The sequence below is a fragment of the Mustela nivalis genome, assembly GCF_964662115.1.
Source record: "Mustela nivalis genome assembly, chromosome: 11".
Taxonomy (NCBI): Eukaryota; Metazoa; Chordata; class Mammalia; order Carnivora; family Mustelidae; genus Mustela; species Mustela nivalis.
In genome coordinates this window covers 34,805,625-34,824,400 of record NC_139030.1, presented here as the reverse complement: position 1 = coordinate 34,824,400, position 18,776 = coordinate 34,805,625, and the positions used below count along the sequence as shown (strand labels likewise).

The 18,776-nt window shown below is 37.7% G+C and overlaps 1 protein-coding gene across 1 annotated transcript in view; it reads left to right on the top strand.

Moving 5' to 3' along the window:
- Positions 1 to 3,390: 3,390 nt before the first annotated feature.
- The window catches only part of FSIP2 (fibrous sheath interacting protein 2), an 86,802-nt gene continuing 71,416 nt past the window's right edge, over positions 3,391 to 18,776 (top strand). The window contains exons 1-8 of the mRNA XM_082690936.1: positions 3,391 to 3,603; positions 3,945 to 4,070; positions 7,433 to 7,594; positions 8,605 to 8,694; positions 9,925 to 10,064; positions 11,391 to 11,532; positions 12,030 to 12,140; positions 15,394 to 15,520. Of these exons, the coding sequence (XP_082547062.1) occupies positions 3,505 to 3,603; positions 3,945 to 4,070; positions 7,433 to 7,594; positions 8,605 to 8,694; positions 9,925 to 10,064; positions 11,391 to 11,532; positions 12,030 to 12,140; positions 15,394 to 15,520 (997 nt within the window). The 5' untranslated portion in view covers positions 3,391 to 3,504. The remainder of the gene's footprint in view (positions 3,604 to 3,944; positions 4,071 to 7,432; positions 7,595 to 8,604; positions 8,695 to 9,924; positions 10,065 to 11,390; positions 11,533 to 12,029; positions 12,141 to 15,393; positions 15,521 to 18,776) is intronic.

The window sequence follows — 18,776 nt, the reverse complement described above, 5'->3', positions numbered from 1 at the left end:
GTTTGTATGTGGGTGTGGGTGCGTGTGCACGCACTATTTAGCAATGACTAAAAGGTAATCAGGAAATCAGCCTGAGTGCCTAATAAGCACTGGGCACTGTTGACCCAGGGGATCCAAAAAATGTAACTCCATCAAAAGCACCTAGAGTCTTATTGGGAGCATAAGACCCAAAGAGAGTCATCAAGTAACGAGAGATAAGAGCCAGGCAATATAAAAATCAGGGGCTAATTTGTTCTGCTGTAAAGGCAGTGCTGTATTAATAATGATAGGGGCAAAACTTCTCTTAATAGATTTTTTTTAATATAAATTTTCATTTTTTCTTTTGGAAAGATGACAATTACTTAAAAAAAATCTAAAGCATTAGTAAATAAGACTCTTTACAGAAATACAGGAAAACAGTTAACATTTGATAAGTTATGTATCTTGAGAGGATGGGTTACTTTAATATTTGAGTCAGTTTTGTCAGCAATATAAGAAGTAATGTTTAATCGGAGGCAGTAACTAATCAGAAGCTAAGTAAGCTTTTACCTGGCAGAAACAGACCACTTCAGAAAGCATATGAGGGTGATATTTATTCTTTTTGCCTACCTTTACTGAATCAATTATGGGAGGTTAGATAATTTTATTCTATCTAAGTTTTGAAATCATTTAGAAACCATACACATCATGATGACTCTGATATCTATTATTTTTGCTATTTCTAGACAGATTCTTATTTTAAGTCTTCTGTCTAATCAATATCCTAATAAAGCCTTTTTGACATATCAATATATCAAACCTCCTCCATTTGCAGGATATTCTGTAACTTTTTGTACTTGGTTGAATGGTGTCCCCCCCAAAAATTTAGTCCACTCAGAACCTGACTACGACTATTACTTAGAAATAGAGAATTTGTAGATGTAAGATGAGGTCATGCTGCATTACTTAGAAATAGAGAATTTGTAGATGTAAGATGAGGTTATGCTGGATAAGGATACCAATCATCGGCATCCTTAGAAAATGTTACACTAGTGAAGATTTGCACCAAAGCACACTAATGTTCATCCCCTCTTGATGCTGGAAACCCCAAGACGTCCATGTAAAAAAAGCATGATCTAAATACCTAGAATATGAAAAGAACATCTGGAGAGAGTGTTCCAGCAATCCCAACCATTACAGCCATCCCAGCTGAGGCCCTGGACATGTGGCTAAAACCATCCTAGATGATCCAGCTCAAGCTGAGTCAACTCTGACTAAAAGAAATGTCAGCGAACTCAAGGTTGTAAGAAATAATCATTATTTAAAGCCATTAAATTTTGTGAATGGTTTGTTACGAAGGAAAGGGCAAGATTGCCTCTGAAAAGAACCCAAAGTTTGTAAAATTTAAAACACATCCTCCTCTGTCATCTCCAAGAATACAACAAATACTTCTTTATACATACACAGCCAGAGAAAGATCTGAAAACACTACATGCTGGATTTGAAGTGGAGAACAGGGAAGCTTCTAGAAGCCATAAAGAGGAAGGACACAGATTGTGTCCTACAGTCTCCAGAAGAATGCAGCCTTGTCAACACCTTGATTCCAGCTAAATGGGATTCATTTCAGACTGCTGACATTAATTATTGTAAGATAATACCTTTGTGTTGTTTTAAGCCACAAGATTGTGGCAATTTGTTACAGCAGCAAGAGAAAAATAATACAGGGACCAAGTCTCGGAGGCTGTTACATGCTTTGTGTTATTTTTTTTTTGAAGATTTTATTTATTTGACAGAAAGAAATCACAAGTAGGCAGAGAAGCAGGCAGAGAGAGAGGGGGAAGCAGGCTCCCTGCCAAGCAGAGAGCTGGATGTGGGGCTCAATCCCAGGACCCTGGGATCATGACCCCAGCTGAAGGCAGAGGCTTAACCCACTGAGCCACCCAGGTGCCCCATGCTTTGTGTTATCATATGGCAACCAGGGTTTACTAAAAGGGAAATAGATGGCATCAGAAAATATTTTGATAAAAGACGTACTGTTGGGTAAAAGGAGGCAGAGATGAGGCTGTGGTGATCACACAGACAAAAAAATGATGAGAGGCTTAACTGGGGGAGTAGTGTACAGACGGCGAGGAGAGGACCAATTGATTTCAGTGATAAAATCAGTAGGACAAAGAGATCAACTGGATGTGGGGGAATAATGGAAAAGGGAAGTATCCAGTATTATATCACAGTTTCCAGCTTGGGTAGATCCTGATAGTGTCATTGAGATAGGAAATGAAGAATAGGACCTTAGTTTTGTACTGTTTTAGCGACAGGTAGATTGAGATTTGAGCACACTGAATTTGTAATGACTGTGAGAGTGCGGGCAGTGGACGATATCCCAAGGACTATATCCCAATTTTAAATTTAGGAGTCCCATGCATATGAGTGCCATTAAAACAAACAGAACAGACGGAAACCTAGTGCCCTAAGAAACGGTCTCTGGGGCCATGATTTAATAATAACTATCATTCTTCTTTAACCTTTGGAAAACAGAGGTCCTTATTGGCAAGGCTGTTACAAAGACTCAATGTGGTTAGCTCCGTATCTGGAGTTAGTACATTCTCAGTAAAGAGTAGATATTTCTACTCAATGTCCCCGAAATAAGAAACAACAACTATGGGTTGCGTGATCTTAAGAGTCTCAGTCCACACTGCTGACAAACCAGGTACATTCAGTAAGCTCAAAGTACTCCCTAGGTGGCTCCTTGAAGGAAGGGGCCCCGTTTTACTCACTGCCATATTCCCAGAGCCCCCTTTGAATGACTGGCTCCGAGGAGTGCGCTGACAGGAGAGAGAGGGATCTAGGAGAAAGCAAGGGAGGCCGAGAGCAGGGAGCAGGAGAAAGAGGAGAGAGCTAGAAAGGAAAGAGGGAAACTACAGGAGGGAGGAGGCCAGGAGAAAGGCAGAGCGGAGTCCCCAGAGGAAGCCGAAGTACAGTTATGTGGACCTGGAGTGGAAAGAGGGCGTGGGAGCCTGGGGACGGGGGTGACCACAATCTCTATACGGGGCACATATAGAAAACCAGGCCTTTGCCCCTAGAATGGGCTCTACAGTCACTCCTGGATTTTTAACGATGTTTTTTTGCCTCCCCCCGCCCCCCACCCGGGCCCAACCAGAGCTCCTTGGAGGCCAGGGCAGATTAGCCAGCTACCCTCCCGCAAAGGTTTCAAAGTTCGGATTTGGGGTGTGTTCGTCTGAGCGGAGCTGGTTTCTGAGAGAAATAAGATTTCGACTGCGGCCCTCGCCGACCAGGCCCCTAGGGCTGATTTCCCCACATCCGGGGCGCCGCAGGCCCAAGCCCTGCGTGCGGACCAGCCCTCGGGAGGGCACCCCCTTTCGGGGGCCCCCAAGTTCGGACGCTGGAACGCCGCGAGGGTGAGGCCTCGCGGAGGCGGGGTACTGGCCATTCCGGGTCCAGTCGCAACGGAGGGACGACGACGGGGAAAGGGGTGCGAGGGAAGGAGACCGGGGCGGGCGGAGCGGGGAAGAAGGGCCCCGGCCGGCGATGGAGCTGTACCTCAGCGCCTGTTCCAAGGCTGCCAACGTCGCTGCCTCCAAGACGGCCACCAGCAGCCTGGCCACGGACAGCCAGCAATGCGGAGACGTGAGTGGCAGCTAGCCTGGCGTCGTGGTGCTCCGCCAGGCTTCCCGCCCTCTAGGGCCGGGGCAGGGAGAGCCGCAGACCCGTCGCGCGGTTCCTAACCGCCCGCTTCTGGCGCCCTCGTGCGGGCGGCGGGTGGCAGTGCTCTCGGCCCGCTCTGGCCGCAACTGGCTGCGGGGCCTTGGCGAAGCGGTGACCCGGGAAGCGGGAGGAGGTCTTCAGGGCTGTCTGGGAGGGCGCGACCCTTTGGCCCTGACTGTATAACTCTTGACTGGAGTAGGAGCAGATTGGCCTAATACCTAATACTAAAAGGAAAGGCCAAACTCTCCAATTGCATCTGACAGGGCGTGCACAAAACCCACTTACCAGGGGTCGGAGTGGGTCAACTACTGGATCTGCCTCTCGGGGTCAAGCTGCCTCTGATCCCAGGAAGCAAAACTTTATATTATACTACGAAGTTAAGTGAAAAGGTAAAGTAAATTTTAATGGTCTTATGTTGGTTTTCTTGGCTCTTTCCTACTTGCCGTTAGATACAAAGCCCACTAGGGGAATTTGCACTACCATGCACGGGAAAAAAATAACCAGCCCCTCACCTAACCTAGGATGGATACCAAGCAACTTCATCTAGTAGAGTTTGCACAGTATCTTGGGCTAGAAAGTTTAGATTCTTAGTTATGTCTTAATTCATAACTTACAGAACCACATTAACTTTTCTTTACAATAACTGTGTGTATACCTATTTAGTGAGGTTTTGTTAAAAAATATTTGGTTGAAAGGTAAAAGCTTATTGGTGCTAGTTGGGCATTTAATTGTGTTATGATTTCAACCAATAGTAACTTGGACAAAACCTGCATTACAGAATACTTTTCTGGGACTTTGTTAGGACTGCATTCTATTTCATACATTCAGTGAGAAAACAGTGACGTTGAAATAAGTTAACATGTTTAGTACTTAACTACTGACTCCATGATTTGCCCCAACCTCCTCATCCAGCCTTTTCTCTAATCGAGAGCCTCAGCATCTTCCACCTGGGGTCTCTTATGCCATGTAAGAGACATACCACGTTAATATTTCTGTGCCTTTCTTCATCTTGCTTTCCAAACCGACATATTGTCTCCTCTTCTGCGCAATCTGTGAATCTGAACCATCTTTCAAGGTTCTTTCTGAGCTATTACAGCTCCCAGTTAGCTTACATTTCCTTAAAATTTGCATTGCCCTTGGTTTGTGTAATTTTACTCAACACTATAATTTTATTATTATAATTTTATAATGTAAATCACACTGGGGTATAGTGTGCCTGCCTCAAACTTTCATGTTTTTAGTCCTCAGCATTACCTAGACCCTTAAACATCCCCAGCCTTTGACTCAGTGCTAATGCTGAAGGAGATTCAACACATTCTTTTTTTGAGTGGTTGTTTTGATCAGTAGTTCAAAAAATTTTATAGGAAAGAATTCCGAGTGACCCTTCTGCCCTCCTTCTATCTATGATGTCATCAGAAATTAGTAGGGTCCCTTGGTATTTGATACTTGCCTAATAAATATGATTACTCAAACTTTTGTTTCTGAGAAATATATAATTCCCCCTTGTTTTACTACAATAGAGCAAGCTAATGAAAAATAGGCCACCTCACACTGTTTGGCTAAGTCACATCCAAACAAACTAGCTTTTCTAAACTATGCTTGAAATCTCTTCAGGGTATAAACTTAGCCCTGTCTTTTGTCTGCTTAGTCAAATATATTGTTTGCTGAATTACCATTTCTGTCAAATATTAATTTGCTTGTCAACTACTTTTTTAAAAGATGTTCTCTCTATTTTTATTACATTTATTCCCCCAAAACTATCTTTATGTAATCATAATCAAGCACCAGACTACTTCCCAGAAGACTGACTTTGGGAGATCTTCTTTTTCTTTCAGTACAATCTCAAAAAAGAGATGGTTTATGTTTACACTTTAAAGTTTTTTTTTTTTTAAAAAAGAAACCAACCACTTTAATTGACAAAGGGATGCACACACTGGTTCTAATGAATGGATATGTCTAAAAGATGTTCCTTGTTTACACACCAGTAGCCCAAGTTTGGTCCTGAGAAACATAATACCCTCACAGCTAAAGTTCAACAGCTAAGAGATATTGACAGCTAAATGTCAACATCTTTAAAAAAAAAAAATCAATCCATTCTTGAGTCATGATTGTTGATTGTTCCCCTTGCAAGAAAGGTATGGGCTTTGTACCTGGTCTTACTGAATTTAAGACACTGTCCTAAGAGATTCTTCTCTCAGCCTTCTCAGGGAAGCATTAGTAATGAGGGGATTCTGTTTTACGATGTACATCTTTGGAAGAGATTGAAGCCTTGCGTTAAGCAAGAAGTCAGAAACTTATCAAGGAAGCTTTTAAATGGAAAAGGAAAGCTGGCATCCTGTCGTATTCCTGCGGTCTGCCGCTTTGCCCACATATGAACCATCCTCCCACCTATAGCTTGAGGGGGTTCTTTTGAGGGTCCCACCTAGCCAGGCTCCTTAGTGTTCAGAATCTGACAGAGGTGGCTCCTGCCAGACTGAACACAGAGGTCACAAACTGGTACGTGCAGCCAGACCTGAATTGGTGAACAATGCAGAGGAACTATCAGGGGAACTGAATATCTGCCAGCAGGGCAGGTGCTCTCGGGTTTGCCACGTCTTCCACACATTCCAGATGTCTTTCCCTTGAGCCGAGTACTTTTTTACTGTACTTTAGACTAACTTACACTTCTCTGGCCAGGAAAAATTAAAGGAATGTGAAAAGAAAGAAAAAAGAAAAGAAAGAACACAAAATATTAGGACAGCTTCCACACCTACTTCATCCTCCACTTTTTCCCTTTCAGAAGTTCCCCAAAATCCATTATCACCATCCTGCAATTGGAAAACGGGCTGAAACACACACACACACACACACCACCACCACCACCACCACCACCACCACCACCACCACACAAACCCACCTCACTTTGGTAATGTTTTAATTTACAAATGGATGAGATAATTCAGCTGTTTCCTCTAAGGTAACAGGTAGATAAACATGACTATTAGCTGATATTTTCTTTCGTTTACAGGCTAATGACTACTGTATAAGGTTGTATGTGGTCTTTACACATATAAAGAAACTTCAATCCTTATCAATATCTTTTATAATTGGTTCTTCAATATGTTGAACTTTATAATACAGACCTTGATTTTTTTTCCCCTGACTGTACCACTCTCAAAGACCACTGGATTTCTTGCCTTAAATAAGACCCTAATACAAAATAACCTTTATTCATTATATTTAATATCTAAGTTTTACTTCTACTTTTTTGGCTAAAGTTTTTTCCATGAATCCTGGTAAAAGACTTTCTTAATTTTATTCCTTTTCAGATTATTGGTATATAATAATCATAATTACTATTATCCCTTTATCCTTTTAAATCTAGTGAGTACCTTGACCTAGAAGTGGGAAAAGGAAAAGGAAGAATAATAACATTCACTCTCTTTATACATTAAAGCAAATTTCATTCTATTTCCTTTCTTTTCCTTCTTTCTTCTCTGACCCAAGAGCCAGAGACTGATAGTGATCTGGGAGGAATTAATTGAGTGAAGGTAAGTTTTTAGAATAACTCAGGTGAGTGGGGAAAAAGAAGTTAGGATAATATAAATTTCTGTTGCCTGATGCAAATCTTTCTGTTGCTACTTCTTCCCCACTTCAAATTCTTCTGGCATGCTTATTTTCAGTGAACAATCTAGTCATTTCAAAAGATTAACATTTAAAAGTGGAATTCATTAGTTTTACCTTTATAATATTTTAAAATCTGTGTTTGCAGCTTTTTCAACCTTCTTACGGTTTTAACCTGACTGATCCTTATTGTCGACTTTTGGAAAACCAATATAAAAGTCTTCATGATCCACATTTAAGAGCATACTATAAGCGCAAAGATATCCTGAGAAGATTAAAGAAAGGTGGCTATATCACCAGCAATAATAAAGTGAGTAGAAGATTAATTATTTTTAATCATTCTAAACCTCCAAGACTTGATAAAGCTTGCTTCTGTAACTCGCTGGGGGGTCTCTATCACCTCTAACTTGGTCATGAGAAATACTTAATGGGAAATTTTATAAATTACTCAGTATTTGGGTTAAAGGAAAACAGACAATAGTTTCTTCTAAATGAAACTGCTTCTTCCCTCATCTTTTTTCTTTATAATATCAAAAGATGATAACCAAATAATTTGAGGATATAAAGGTAATTTTCCCAGATGTATAATAGTCCTCTTTCTCTGTCTCTAAGGTCACTGTATGCTTGTCAGGGATTATGTCCCCTAAGCTTTGTAAAAACTTGAGATAAAATAGGAACCTAGTAATAGATAGAATCTTGATGAACTATATTCTTATTGGGACAGAACATTATTATTACACTGGTATTTTTTTATTATGTTATGTTATTCACCATACAGTACATCATTAGTTTTTGATGTAGTGTTCCATGATTCATTGTTTACATTTCTTCTAATAACTCAGTTGTGTGTACTAAATGCCCTAGCATGGCATAATGCAGATTAATAAAGTAATGATAACTGGTTAGAAATTTCCTGTTGATTAAAAGTTGTAAAGAGTTAATGCAATTTATCACTCCTAATACAAAAATATTGTCAAGTGGTATGCTATTACTATTTTTCCTCAGAAAGAAAGGTGCAGGGTGCCTGGGTGGCTCAGTGGGTTAAGCCTCTGCCTTTGGCTCAGGTCATGATCTCAGGGTCCTGGATTGAGCCCTGCATCAGGCTCTCTGCTCAACAGGGAGCCTGTTTCCTTCTCTCCCTCTCTGGCTGCCTCCTCCTCTCACTCTCTGCCTGCCTCTCTGCCTACTTGTGATCTCTATCAATTAAATAAATAAAATCTTTTAAAAAATAAATAAATAAAAATAAAGTAATTGCTATGATTTTTAAATATTTGTATTTATATATTTTTGTCATTACTGTTGTTTTGTTTTGTTTTTTAGATTGTATGTACCTTGAGAGAACTGAATAAGTACAGGCAGTATCTTACCAGTTTAAAGTTAGACTTTGAAAGAAACTATATAAGAGATCAAGTAAGTTAAACACTTAAATTTGGTTTCTTTACATAGGGCTTAGAAGAAAGCGTTATTCATATGCAAAATATTTTCACATAATATTTTTACCTTTAATTTTGACAAACTACTTTTTTGAAATGAAAATTTAGAAGAGGAATAAATAATATTTTGAGATTGCTATATTAAGCCAAGAAAAGAAAAGAAAAGGAACCAAGTCATCTATTAACAAGCCAATAGTAGTTTGTGTAATTTAGCAATTAAATTACTACTCAGATATGTCATTTCTACCTGAGCTAAGAGCAATAGGAAGAGTCTATTGTGGCAGCAAGATTCTTCAGCTGGAGTCCCCCAAAACATCTTTTGTAACAGGAAAGAAGGAGTATGAATAATTACAGTGTCCTATTGGTGACCGTAATAATATGTACACTGTGCATGTGTACCCACACACATGCAGCTGTGTTCATTCAACAAAAGATGTTCTTAAATGTGAAGTGGAATGAGCTGCTGTAGAATGGATATAGACAGTGACTTCCTTTCAATTTTTGACAGTGGGTGCACATGTGCATGACTGAACACAGGTTTTAGGGTCAAGAGAGTTGGATAAAAATGAGAAATGTGTTGTGTGTGTGTATGTTTACAAATTTATGTTCAAAGGTTAAGAGAGTTGTAGAGGGACACCTGGGTGGCTCAGTCAGTTGAGCATCTGACTCTCGGTTTTGGCTCAGGTTATGATCCCATGGGTGGTGGGATTGAGCCCCATCGTGGTCTCCACATTCAGCGTGGTGTCTGATTGAGAATTCTCTCCCTCTTTCCCTCCTCCCATTTGTGCACTTGTGCTCTTTCTCACTCTGAAATAAATAAATAAGTCTTAAAAAAAGAGAGAGAGTTGTAGGAAATAATGACTTTCTTACACTATTAAGTTTTCTATATTTTACCCAGTTTCCCCCTTATGTTTAGAGCTTCTCCTCCCCTCTTTTCTTATTATCATTTAATTTTTTCAGAATGGATAGAAAAATAAGATGAAATATTAATCATTTATTTTCAGAGAAAGATCTTTATTTTGGGTTGGCTGTCTTGTCTATAATAGCTAAACAGAATTAGCTATTCACAAAGTACAGGAATTTTCTAAGCATGTGATAGGACAGCTTTACTTCTGGGAATGTAAAATGAAGATTTTATATATACATAGTCAAATTTGCATACATTTATGTTTCTGTGTATATATGATAACACAATTTTTTTTTATAGGAAATGCTTGCAAAACAAGTAAATAGACTACAGGAAAACAGTCAAATACCTAGACGTTCTGATGTTGCACGGTTCCAAAATTTTTTGTTACAGGAAGGTACCCAATCTGTTAAAGATCAGGAAAGATTAATAAGGCACAGGTGAGACTAAAGTTAATGTGTGTTGCATTTATATATTGTGGACCCAAATATGTAGGAAGATACTAGAAAGAATTGACGGTAGGATTTTTAGAGAACTAGACACTACTTAACTCTACTACCGTCCCCACTCTGGAGAGGAAAGGAGACCAAGAGTTATGGGAATTGGGAAATTATGGTGGCAAAGCTGAAAAGAGAAATTTCTGCCAGAAAAGACAGGGTTGCTGCAAGTCCAAAAGGTAATCTAAGCTGATAACTGGAAAAGCAAAATCAGATCCAAAGTCCTTCCTATTGTAGGAGATGGAGGAAAATTATCTTTAGCACATGCTTCTACAGTAGCTTCTTATGATCATCTTCAAGGACTGATAGCATTAAGTTTGAATAAATTAGTGAAAAGTCAAAAAACGAAACTTTATCTAAGGCTAATATAAATATGCATCATCTCTAAATTGTCTTAAAGTCTTTGGATATTACTTACTAACATTCAATCATTACCATTCTGTGATCAAGAAGAAAGGAAAGGGATATGATTGGTCTTTTTCCTCCTCCTTCATTAAAGTGAGAGATTGGGCTGCAGTGCCTGACTTTTTATATTCCATATTTTTATTTCATGGTCGTTCCATAAAACAGATTGACATACCAGAGACCCAGACTCTTCGTTCAAGGCCTGGTAAATTACAGCAGACCTAATACATGTCTTTTTCTTAGGAAACTCAGATCTGTTTTTTGGTTTTTGGTGTTTTTCCAGATTTGAAGTCAGTGTTTCAGTTATTTTAGCTTTCTTTGCAACCCCATATTCCTAAATGTACAAAGTTACGAATACTTACTGTGAAAATTTTTTAAAATAAATTTGCTCCACATTTTATCATTGGTCATACCATAATAAGAGATACTTATATACTAGGGAGATTTGCATAAGGAGTGAACTATGGTGAGTTTGGTGGGTCAGGCTGGTCTAAAGGTCCATGAGCAGAGCTGATAAGAAAACTGTAAAAATTCCTGCAGTTTAAGAAATAAAAAGTAGGGGTGCCCGGGTGGCTCAGTGGGTTAAAGCCTCTGTCTTCAGCTCAGGTCATGATCCGGGGGTCCTGGGATCAAGCCCCACTTCTGGTTCTCTGCTCAGCACGGAGCCTGCTTCCCTTCCCCTCTCTCTACCTGCCTCTCCGCCTACTTGTGATCTCTCTCTGTCAAATAAATAAATAAAATATTTTTTAAAAAAAAGACATAAAAAGCAAGCTAGAAGGTGGTTTGGGAGTATCAAAGCGGAAATGATGCCATTATAAGGGAAAGAAGCAATTCACCTTTACTTGTATTTGCACTTTTACTTAGATATTTGGATATGATAAATAGGGAATTAGAACAACTTGAGCACACAGCAGAAGAGCAACGCCTAATTCGGATGGATAGAGAAGAAAGACGACAGAGAGAATACACAAGGAGAAAACTTAGCCTTCGTAGAAAAATTGAAGAGGTGAGATAATAAAGTTAAAATATTTAGAGAAAAATTGTATACAGTTGCTTCATTTGTAATTAATTTACTTCTCTATTATACTTCTTGAAGTAATTTCAGGTCTGAATCATTTATCCACATTAATCTTTTTTCCCAGCTATAATATACAAGTTGTTACATAAAATAATGAGGCTGACACCACAAACTATTTATCTGAGCTAATCTCTACTATTAAAGAGATGATTGTGAAAGTCACTAGCCACTTTAACTCCCCAAAAGTCCTCATGAGAGGGTGGAAAATTCTTTAAATTTAGCTTTAGTAAAAAACTAACCATGCCTGCATTCGTAATAGGAGTCTGTAAGAAAAACCCATCCTAAAGCCTATGTATGACTTTAATTATGCCTGACCAGATTGCTGTTAGGTCCCTTGCTTGTTCTAATTTGCTTGTTGGTGGTGGAAAGAATACAAAGGTTTATTGTGAACAGGTACTGAGTACAGTAACATTCGCGCTCTCTAGGAATGGAAGAATAAAGAGATGTTACTTCTGACAAGGATTGGAGAAGATGTTAAAAGAGAAGCTAGGATAGAGGAACAACGGCGTAGAAGCAGAGAAGAGAGTGACAGGAAGGTAGGATGAGCTTTAACCTCTAACTGGGACTGTTTAAGAAGCTTCTGCCAGCTTTGATATTTGGTAGTACAGTTTGTGAGGTAACAAACAGCCAGTTACCCCAAATGATATGCATTACACAAAACTGAAAGTTATGAAGTTCACTATATTTTGTCCCATTATATTCTGACAATAATCTGAAAAGTACTGTCCTATTTGATACAACTGCTTTTAACTTTATCTCACACCATAAACTATATTTGTAATTCCTCTAGAAAAAAATGATAAACTGATTTTTCTGACACTCAGAATTTCTTGGAAAAAGTTCTCAATATCTCCCATCAGCTAGTTTTTTTTAGAATAACTTTTTAATTTTAAATACTACATAATATTTTATGATTGTAGAGTATAAACCATATAAAAGGAAAGAAAAAAAAATATTTGTAACCCCAGCATCACCCTATTATGTGGCATACACACACATTGTGTAATATTTCTATGAAAGTTTATTACAATAAATAAATTATGTTATTATGCCTTATAGGGTGTTTTGTAGATTGTTTTTTATTTAGTAAAATAACAGTGATAACTATCCATATCACTTAATGTTTGTCTAAAATTCTAAGTAATTTCAGTGGCTTATTGTTGACAAACCCAGAGGTGGCATAAGATACACATACTTTGGTTATATTGATACATACCACTACATCGAAATTTTTTTAATATTTTGAATTTAAAGATGTATGATAAGCTTTTATTCTAATTTTGTTACATACACCTTTTAGTATTGTCAGTGCTGGTATGGTGAGCTCAGCTTATTCCACTTTAGCGTAATTTTTATTTTCCAGTATTTACCCCTCTTTTCAGTGAGCGTTCTCTCCACGTTGATTTTTTTTTCTTCCAAACATCTCTGGAAGTATCTGGTTTGGAGAGAAACAGAATGTCCCAGGTCTCCTCTTTTTTATCAGGTCTCTGATACCAATTACTATTCAAGGAGTCCTGCCCAATTTTAGTGACAACTAGTGCGATGGGACAAGTTCCGGCACTGGGAGAGCCCATTAGACATGACCACTGATTTTAGGCATGGTAACACCACAGGCTGCCTGAGCCAGGTTATTGGCAGAGCTATTTGAATTCTAGATATTTCCAGTGGAGTTATTCTAAATTGTTTCTTTTGAATCATGTTTTAATACAAGAGATTAATCTTTTTCACATTGACATGTTGTTGAGATATATATATATATATATATATATATATATATATACACACACTCCAAAGTATGTGCTTAAATTACAGTTATCAAAATCTTTAAAAGATTTTTCCTTTGCACCTTTATCAAAAATCAGTTGTATAGACTGATTTCTGGACTCTTTTCTGTTCTTTGACCTATTTGTCTATTATACTGTCTTGATTATTATACCTTTAACAGTTCTTTAAATTAGTGGTGCTGACCTTCTAAGCCTGTTCTATTTTAAAGTTGTATTGACTAATCTAAGCCCTTTACGTTTCAATATAAATTTTCGAATCAGCCTTTCAATTTCTACAAAGAAATTTTGCCAAGATTTTGATTAGAATTATGTTGATTCTATTGTCAATTTGGGCACAGTTGATGTCTTGATAATATTGAGTATTCCAACCCATGAAATAAATATCTCTCCATTAATTTTTGCAGTTTACAGGTGTTAAACATCTTCTGATAGATTCATCCCTGGATATTTCATAATTTTTATGTTATTATCATTGGTATTTTTACCAACTATTTAAAATTCTGATTATTTGATCTTAGTATATAGAAAAGCATATTTTTATATTCATTTTGTATTCTTCATCGACAAAATCACTTATTCTAGGAATTTATTTCTAGATGCCGATTGATATTCTACAGAAATGATTATCTTGTCTTCAAATAAAGGTGGTTTTATTTCTTCCCTTTGAAGGTGGATCCATTTTTCACTTATTTTGCCTGATTGCCCTGACTATAACCTCTGTTATAACATAGTGTAGAAAAATGATTATGGACATTATTATCAAATATTTCTTTTGCCCTTTCTTTTTCTCTGTAGGCATATTAGGCTGCTTGATGTTGTTCCACACGTCACGAATACCCTTCATTTTGTAACTTTTTTTTCTCCTTGTTTCCTTATGGATGGCTTCTTTTCCTGACTGTGCATTAATTAATCTCTTCTTCTGCAATGTCTATTCTACTATTAATGCATATCTTATATTATTCACCTCATACATTTAAAAAATTGATTCTGTTCCTTTTTACACCTTCTATATCTTTTCTTATGTTTTAATAGTCTTATCTTTAATTCTAACATTTGTGTCATTATGGGTCAGTTTTGATTGATTGATCACTCATTTTATGGGTTATATTTCTTTGCTACTTTTTATGCTTGGTATTTTTTGACTGGATGCCAGATATTGTGAATTTTACATTTTGGTTGCTGAATATTTTCATATTCTTTTAAATATCCTTTAGCTTTTTTCCTTGAATGTAGATAATTTCTTTGGAAACAGTTTGATTGTTATAGGTCTTTGTTAAGAAGGTCCAGGGCCATGTTCAATCTGACACTAGTTATTCCCCACCACTGAGGCAAAATCCATTTTAGAAATCTACACAATGTCCTGTCACTGACAAAGTTCTTCAAGAAGAAATGGCTAGTGAAAATAGGCATGATAGATAGGTGCCAAGCACTCTTCTCCCTAATGCTTTAGTACTGTCCTTTCTGTGGCCCTGCTTAGTTTCCTCACACACCTGTACTGATCCATCTCTTGCTAATAATACTCTAGGGAGCCCTTTGAGGATCTCTAAGGTTCTTTCTCTGCACAGTCATTTCCTTTCTGAGAAATCTAGGGTCAATATTAGCCCAGAGATTCACAAAGGGAAGACACGTTTCATGTATTACGTGTATCTTTGGTCGGCCTGGGTGTTTTTGGTTAAGTTACTCAGGAATCCCTCCCATTGAGGATGATTTAGAAATTCCCTAAGCTCTGCAGGATAGCTATGATTAAGAGACCCCACCTCATCTTTGATGGGACCAGTTCCCTGAAGGTGTACCTTAGGTAACTGTATCTAAGTGCTCATGTTTGATTACAGATGGAAATTTACCCCTCACTGCCCTCCTAAATTTGTACATGTAACTTTACAAGTCACAAGACAGGAGTGACTTTTGATTTCTAATATACACTCTCACACTTTAAATATTTGTCTTTCATTTTTAAACAGGAAGCTGATGTTAACTTATATGTATATATATATTAATATTTTAGAAACAAGCCCTTCTAGAGAAAAAAATGGCTTATCATTTACAAAAGATGCAAGACAACAACTTTAAAGGAGAAGAGATGAGAAATGACACATTTCATTACAGAGGACAAGGTGGAACATATTGTGAATGTAAGAATATTAAAAGCTGATAGAGCTATGTAGAAAATTCTTATTTATATATTTACATAAAAATCTTTTTGTAAAATTCTGTTTGCTTACAAAATTCTGTTTGTAAAATTGCTATCTGCTTTGTGCTAGGCACAGTTCTAGGCATTTCTCTATTACAGTTCAAGCTGAAAAGCAGACATATATGTAAAAATTAAAACAAAGTAAAATAATCTTATCAAGTGGTTCAGTAGACAAGCTCACCTATATTGCAGTTCTAACCAACTTACATATGCTAAAAAAAAAAGTGTATTTTTAGCATAAAATAATAGACTTTTTAGCATAAAAAGTATAAATGAAACTTTAAAAACTTGCATGTAAGATAATTGCTAATATATAATAACATGGTAATCTACTATGTTGCCAGCCAGAAAGGGCAATACCAGAAGAAAGTGGTTGGGGGTTGGGGGCAGGAGGTTGGGGAATAAGGAAAGGAGGAGGTAGAGAAGAAGGAAAAAGTAAGGAAAAAAGAAAAAAAAAAAGGAAATGAAGAGTTAAAGGAGGGACATCCAGTCATGACTTTGCCATGCCGAATCTCTACCAGCTTTCTTTTATTTATAACATTATAAAATATAGTGAGTTTATTAAATTAAATAAATTAATGATATTAATTACAATTTAATGGCCAGAATAAAAAATGTAGCCTTGCTTGAGTTATCATGACTATGTAGTATTAGGAAAGAATAAAATCATCTTCCATCCCATCAATCCTATCTCTATCCCATCAATCCTGTTTGTAGGCGAGAGCCTCCTCCTGTTTCTCCAGTAGATTATTAGCTAGTTTCCATCGGCTCTTTTTTCTACCTACTTCAAATCCATTTTTCATGTGGCTACTCATTAAACTTTAAATCTGTCCTGAGGCTTTCTTCCAGCCCCAAAATGTAAAAATCCCCATTACCTCTTAAATGAAGTTCAGACTTTTGAGTCAAATGTTCATCACCATTGAGAGCCCAACCCAAACCTGACTTATTTTGTTTGTTTGCTTATGTTACATATTTTTTTATTTAATTTTTTATTTTTTATAAACATATAATATATTTTTATCCCCAGGGGTACAGGTCTGTGAATTGCCAGGTTTACACACTTCACAACACTCACCATAGCACATACCCTCCCCAATGTCCATAACCTCACCCCCTTCTCCCAACCCCCCTCCCCCCAGCAGCCCTCAGTTTGTTTTGTGAGGTTAAGAGTCATTTATGGTTTGTCTCCCTCCTAATCCCATCTTGTTTCATTTATTCTGACTTTTACACTTCATTTCACAAGGTAGCTACGACCTAGGGCTGAGGTGCTTAGGCTCTGGAGCCAGACTGCTGAATCCCAAGCCCTGCTTTCCCATTATCTAGCCATGTAAATAGCTTGGACAAATTACTTTACCTCTGTGAGCTAAGTTTCATCATCTGAAAATGAAAATAATATTCCTAGAAGTGCCTGGGTAGCTCAGTGGGTTAAAGCCTCTGCCTTCGGCTCAGGTCATAATCCCAGGGTCCTGGGATGGAGCCCCACATTGGGCTCTCTGCTCAGCAGGGGGCCTGCTTCCTTTTCTCTCTCTCTCCCTCTCTCTCTCTCTCTCTCTCTCTCTCTCTGCCTGCCTCTCAGCCTTCTTGTGATCTCTATCTGTCAAATAAATAAATAAAATATTTTAAAAAAGAAAAGAAAAGAATATTCCTAAATTCTCATAAAAATCTCAAAACCACTAGCTCATAATAAGCAGTCAATTTATTTCATTGTCCAATCAAATGAGACTACTGGCTATTCCTAAAACACAAGTAACTTTTCTTATTTATGTGCCTCTCTTTGTCTAATTTTCTTAGTCTGGAGTGCTGTGCTCACTGTCCATCTAACCCTATCCCACAGTTCGTTTAGCTCCACAATAAATGACACTCCACAAAGTCTTTCTTAATATAACCCTAATTGCAAGATCCTTCTCTGCGGCTCCTGGCTGGCTTAGTTGGTTAAGTGTCTACCTTCAGCTCAGGTCATGATCCCAGGGGTCTGAGATCCAGCCCCACATTGGGTCTCTACTCAGGAGGAAGACTGCTTCTCCCTCCACCTGCCAACCCCCTGTCTGTGCTCTCTCTGTCAAATAAATGATCAAAATCTAAAAAAAAAAAAAAAAAGGAAGTTCCTTCTCCTTTAAATCCTTTATAGTACTTTGTATCAGTCTCCATACATTCATTCATTACATACTTTCTGTGTCTTAATCATCCATAATATTCTTTTTTTTTTTTTTTTCATATGATCTCCCTGATATGAGGAAGTGGTGATGCAACATGGAGGCTTAAGTGGGTAGGAGAAGAATAAATGAAACAAGATGGGATTGGGAGGGAGACAAACCATAAGTGACTCTTAATCTCATCCATAATATTCTAACTACCACTTTTCTGTTCACAGAACAAAGAGTACTGTGTGTGTGTGTGTGTGTGTGTGTGTGTATAAAATATATATATATACTAAATGGACTAATTCAACCTATTCAGCTCATTGAAATAATGACAACAATCTCTTACTTCAGAAAAGAAACCACTTTAGGGGCCCCTGGGTGGCTCAGTCAGTTAAGTGTCTGACTTTTGATTTCAGCTCAGGTCATGATCTCCTGGTTAAGGGATCAAGCTGTGCTCAGTGTAGATTCTGCTTCAGACTCTCTCTCCTCCCCCCTTCCTCTCGCAAATTAAGAAAATGTTAAAAAAAAAAAAAAACACTTTAGTAACAATATACATCCCTACATCTTCAACTGCTAAATTTCTAACTTAGTAGGAAAGGAGTTTTAAGTAGACATTTTAGACATTTGTTACCTCAGAACCCCTCTTCTGAAGAAGATGCAAATGAATTTTATTTATATTACCAAGGTGACAGAGAATATCTATTTTACAAATGAAATTGAATTATACTTCCAAGTAACATTGTCATCTTCCATTAAGTTGACAGTTTCCAGAGAGACAGAGAGAATGAGAAGGGAATATTAGGTGAATTTTCCCCAATGAGACAGTTCACTCTCACATTTTACATCTCTAATGAAAACTTCTTTGATGAAAGTATAATTGAGTACACTTGATGTGAGGAGCTTTTGCCCTAAGTAAATGGTTAGAAACAGGAAATACAATGACCTTTTTCATACAGGAAAAATATGTATGCAGGTGCTTATGCCAGGCTGGAAGGCACACCCAAGAACTACAAGAGTCACTATGGACTAGTGGGTCTTAAGCCAGTAGCTATGATG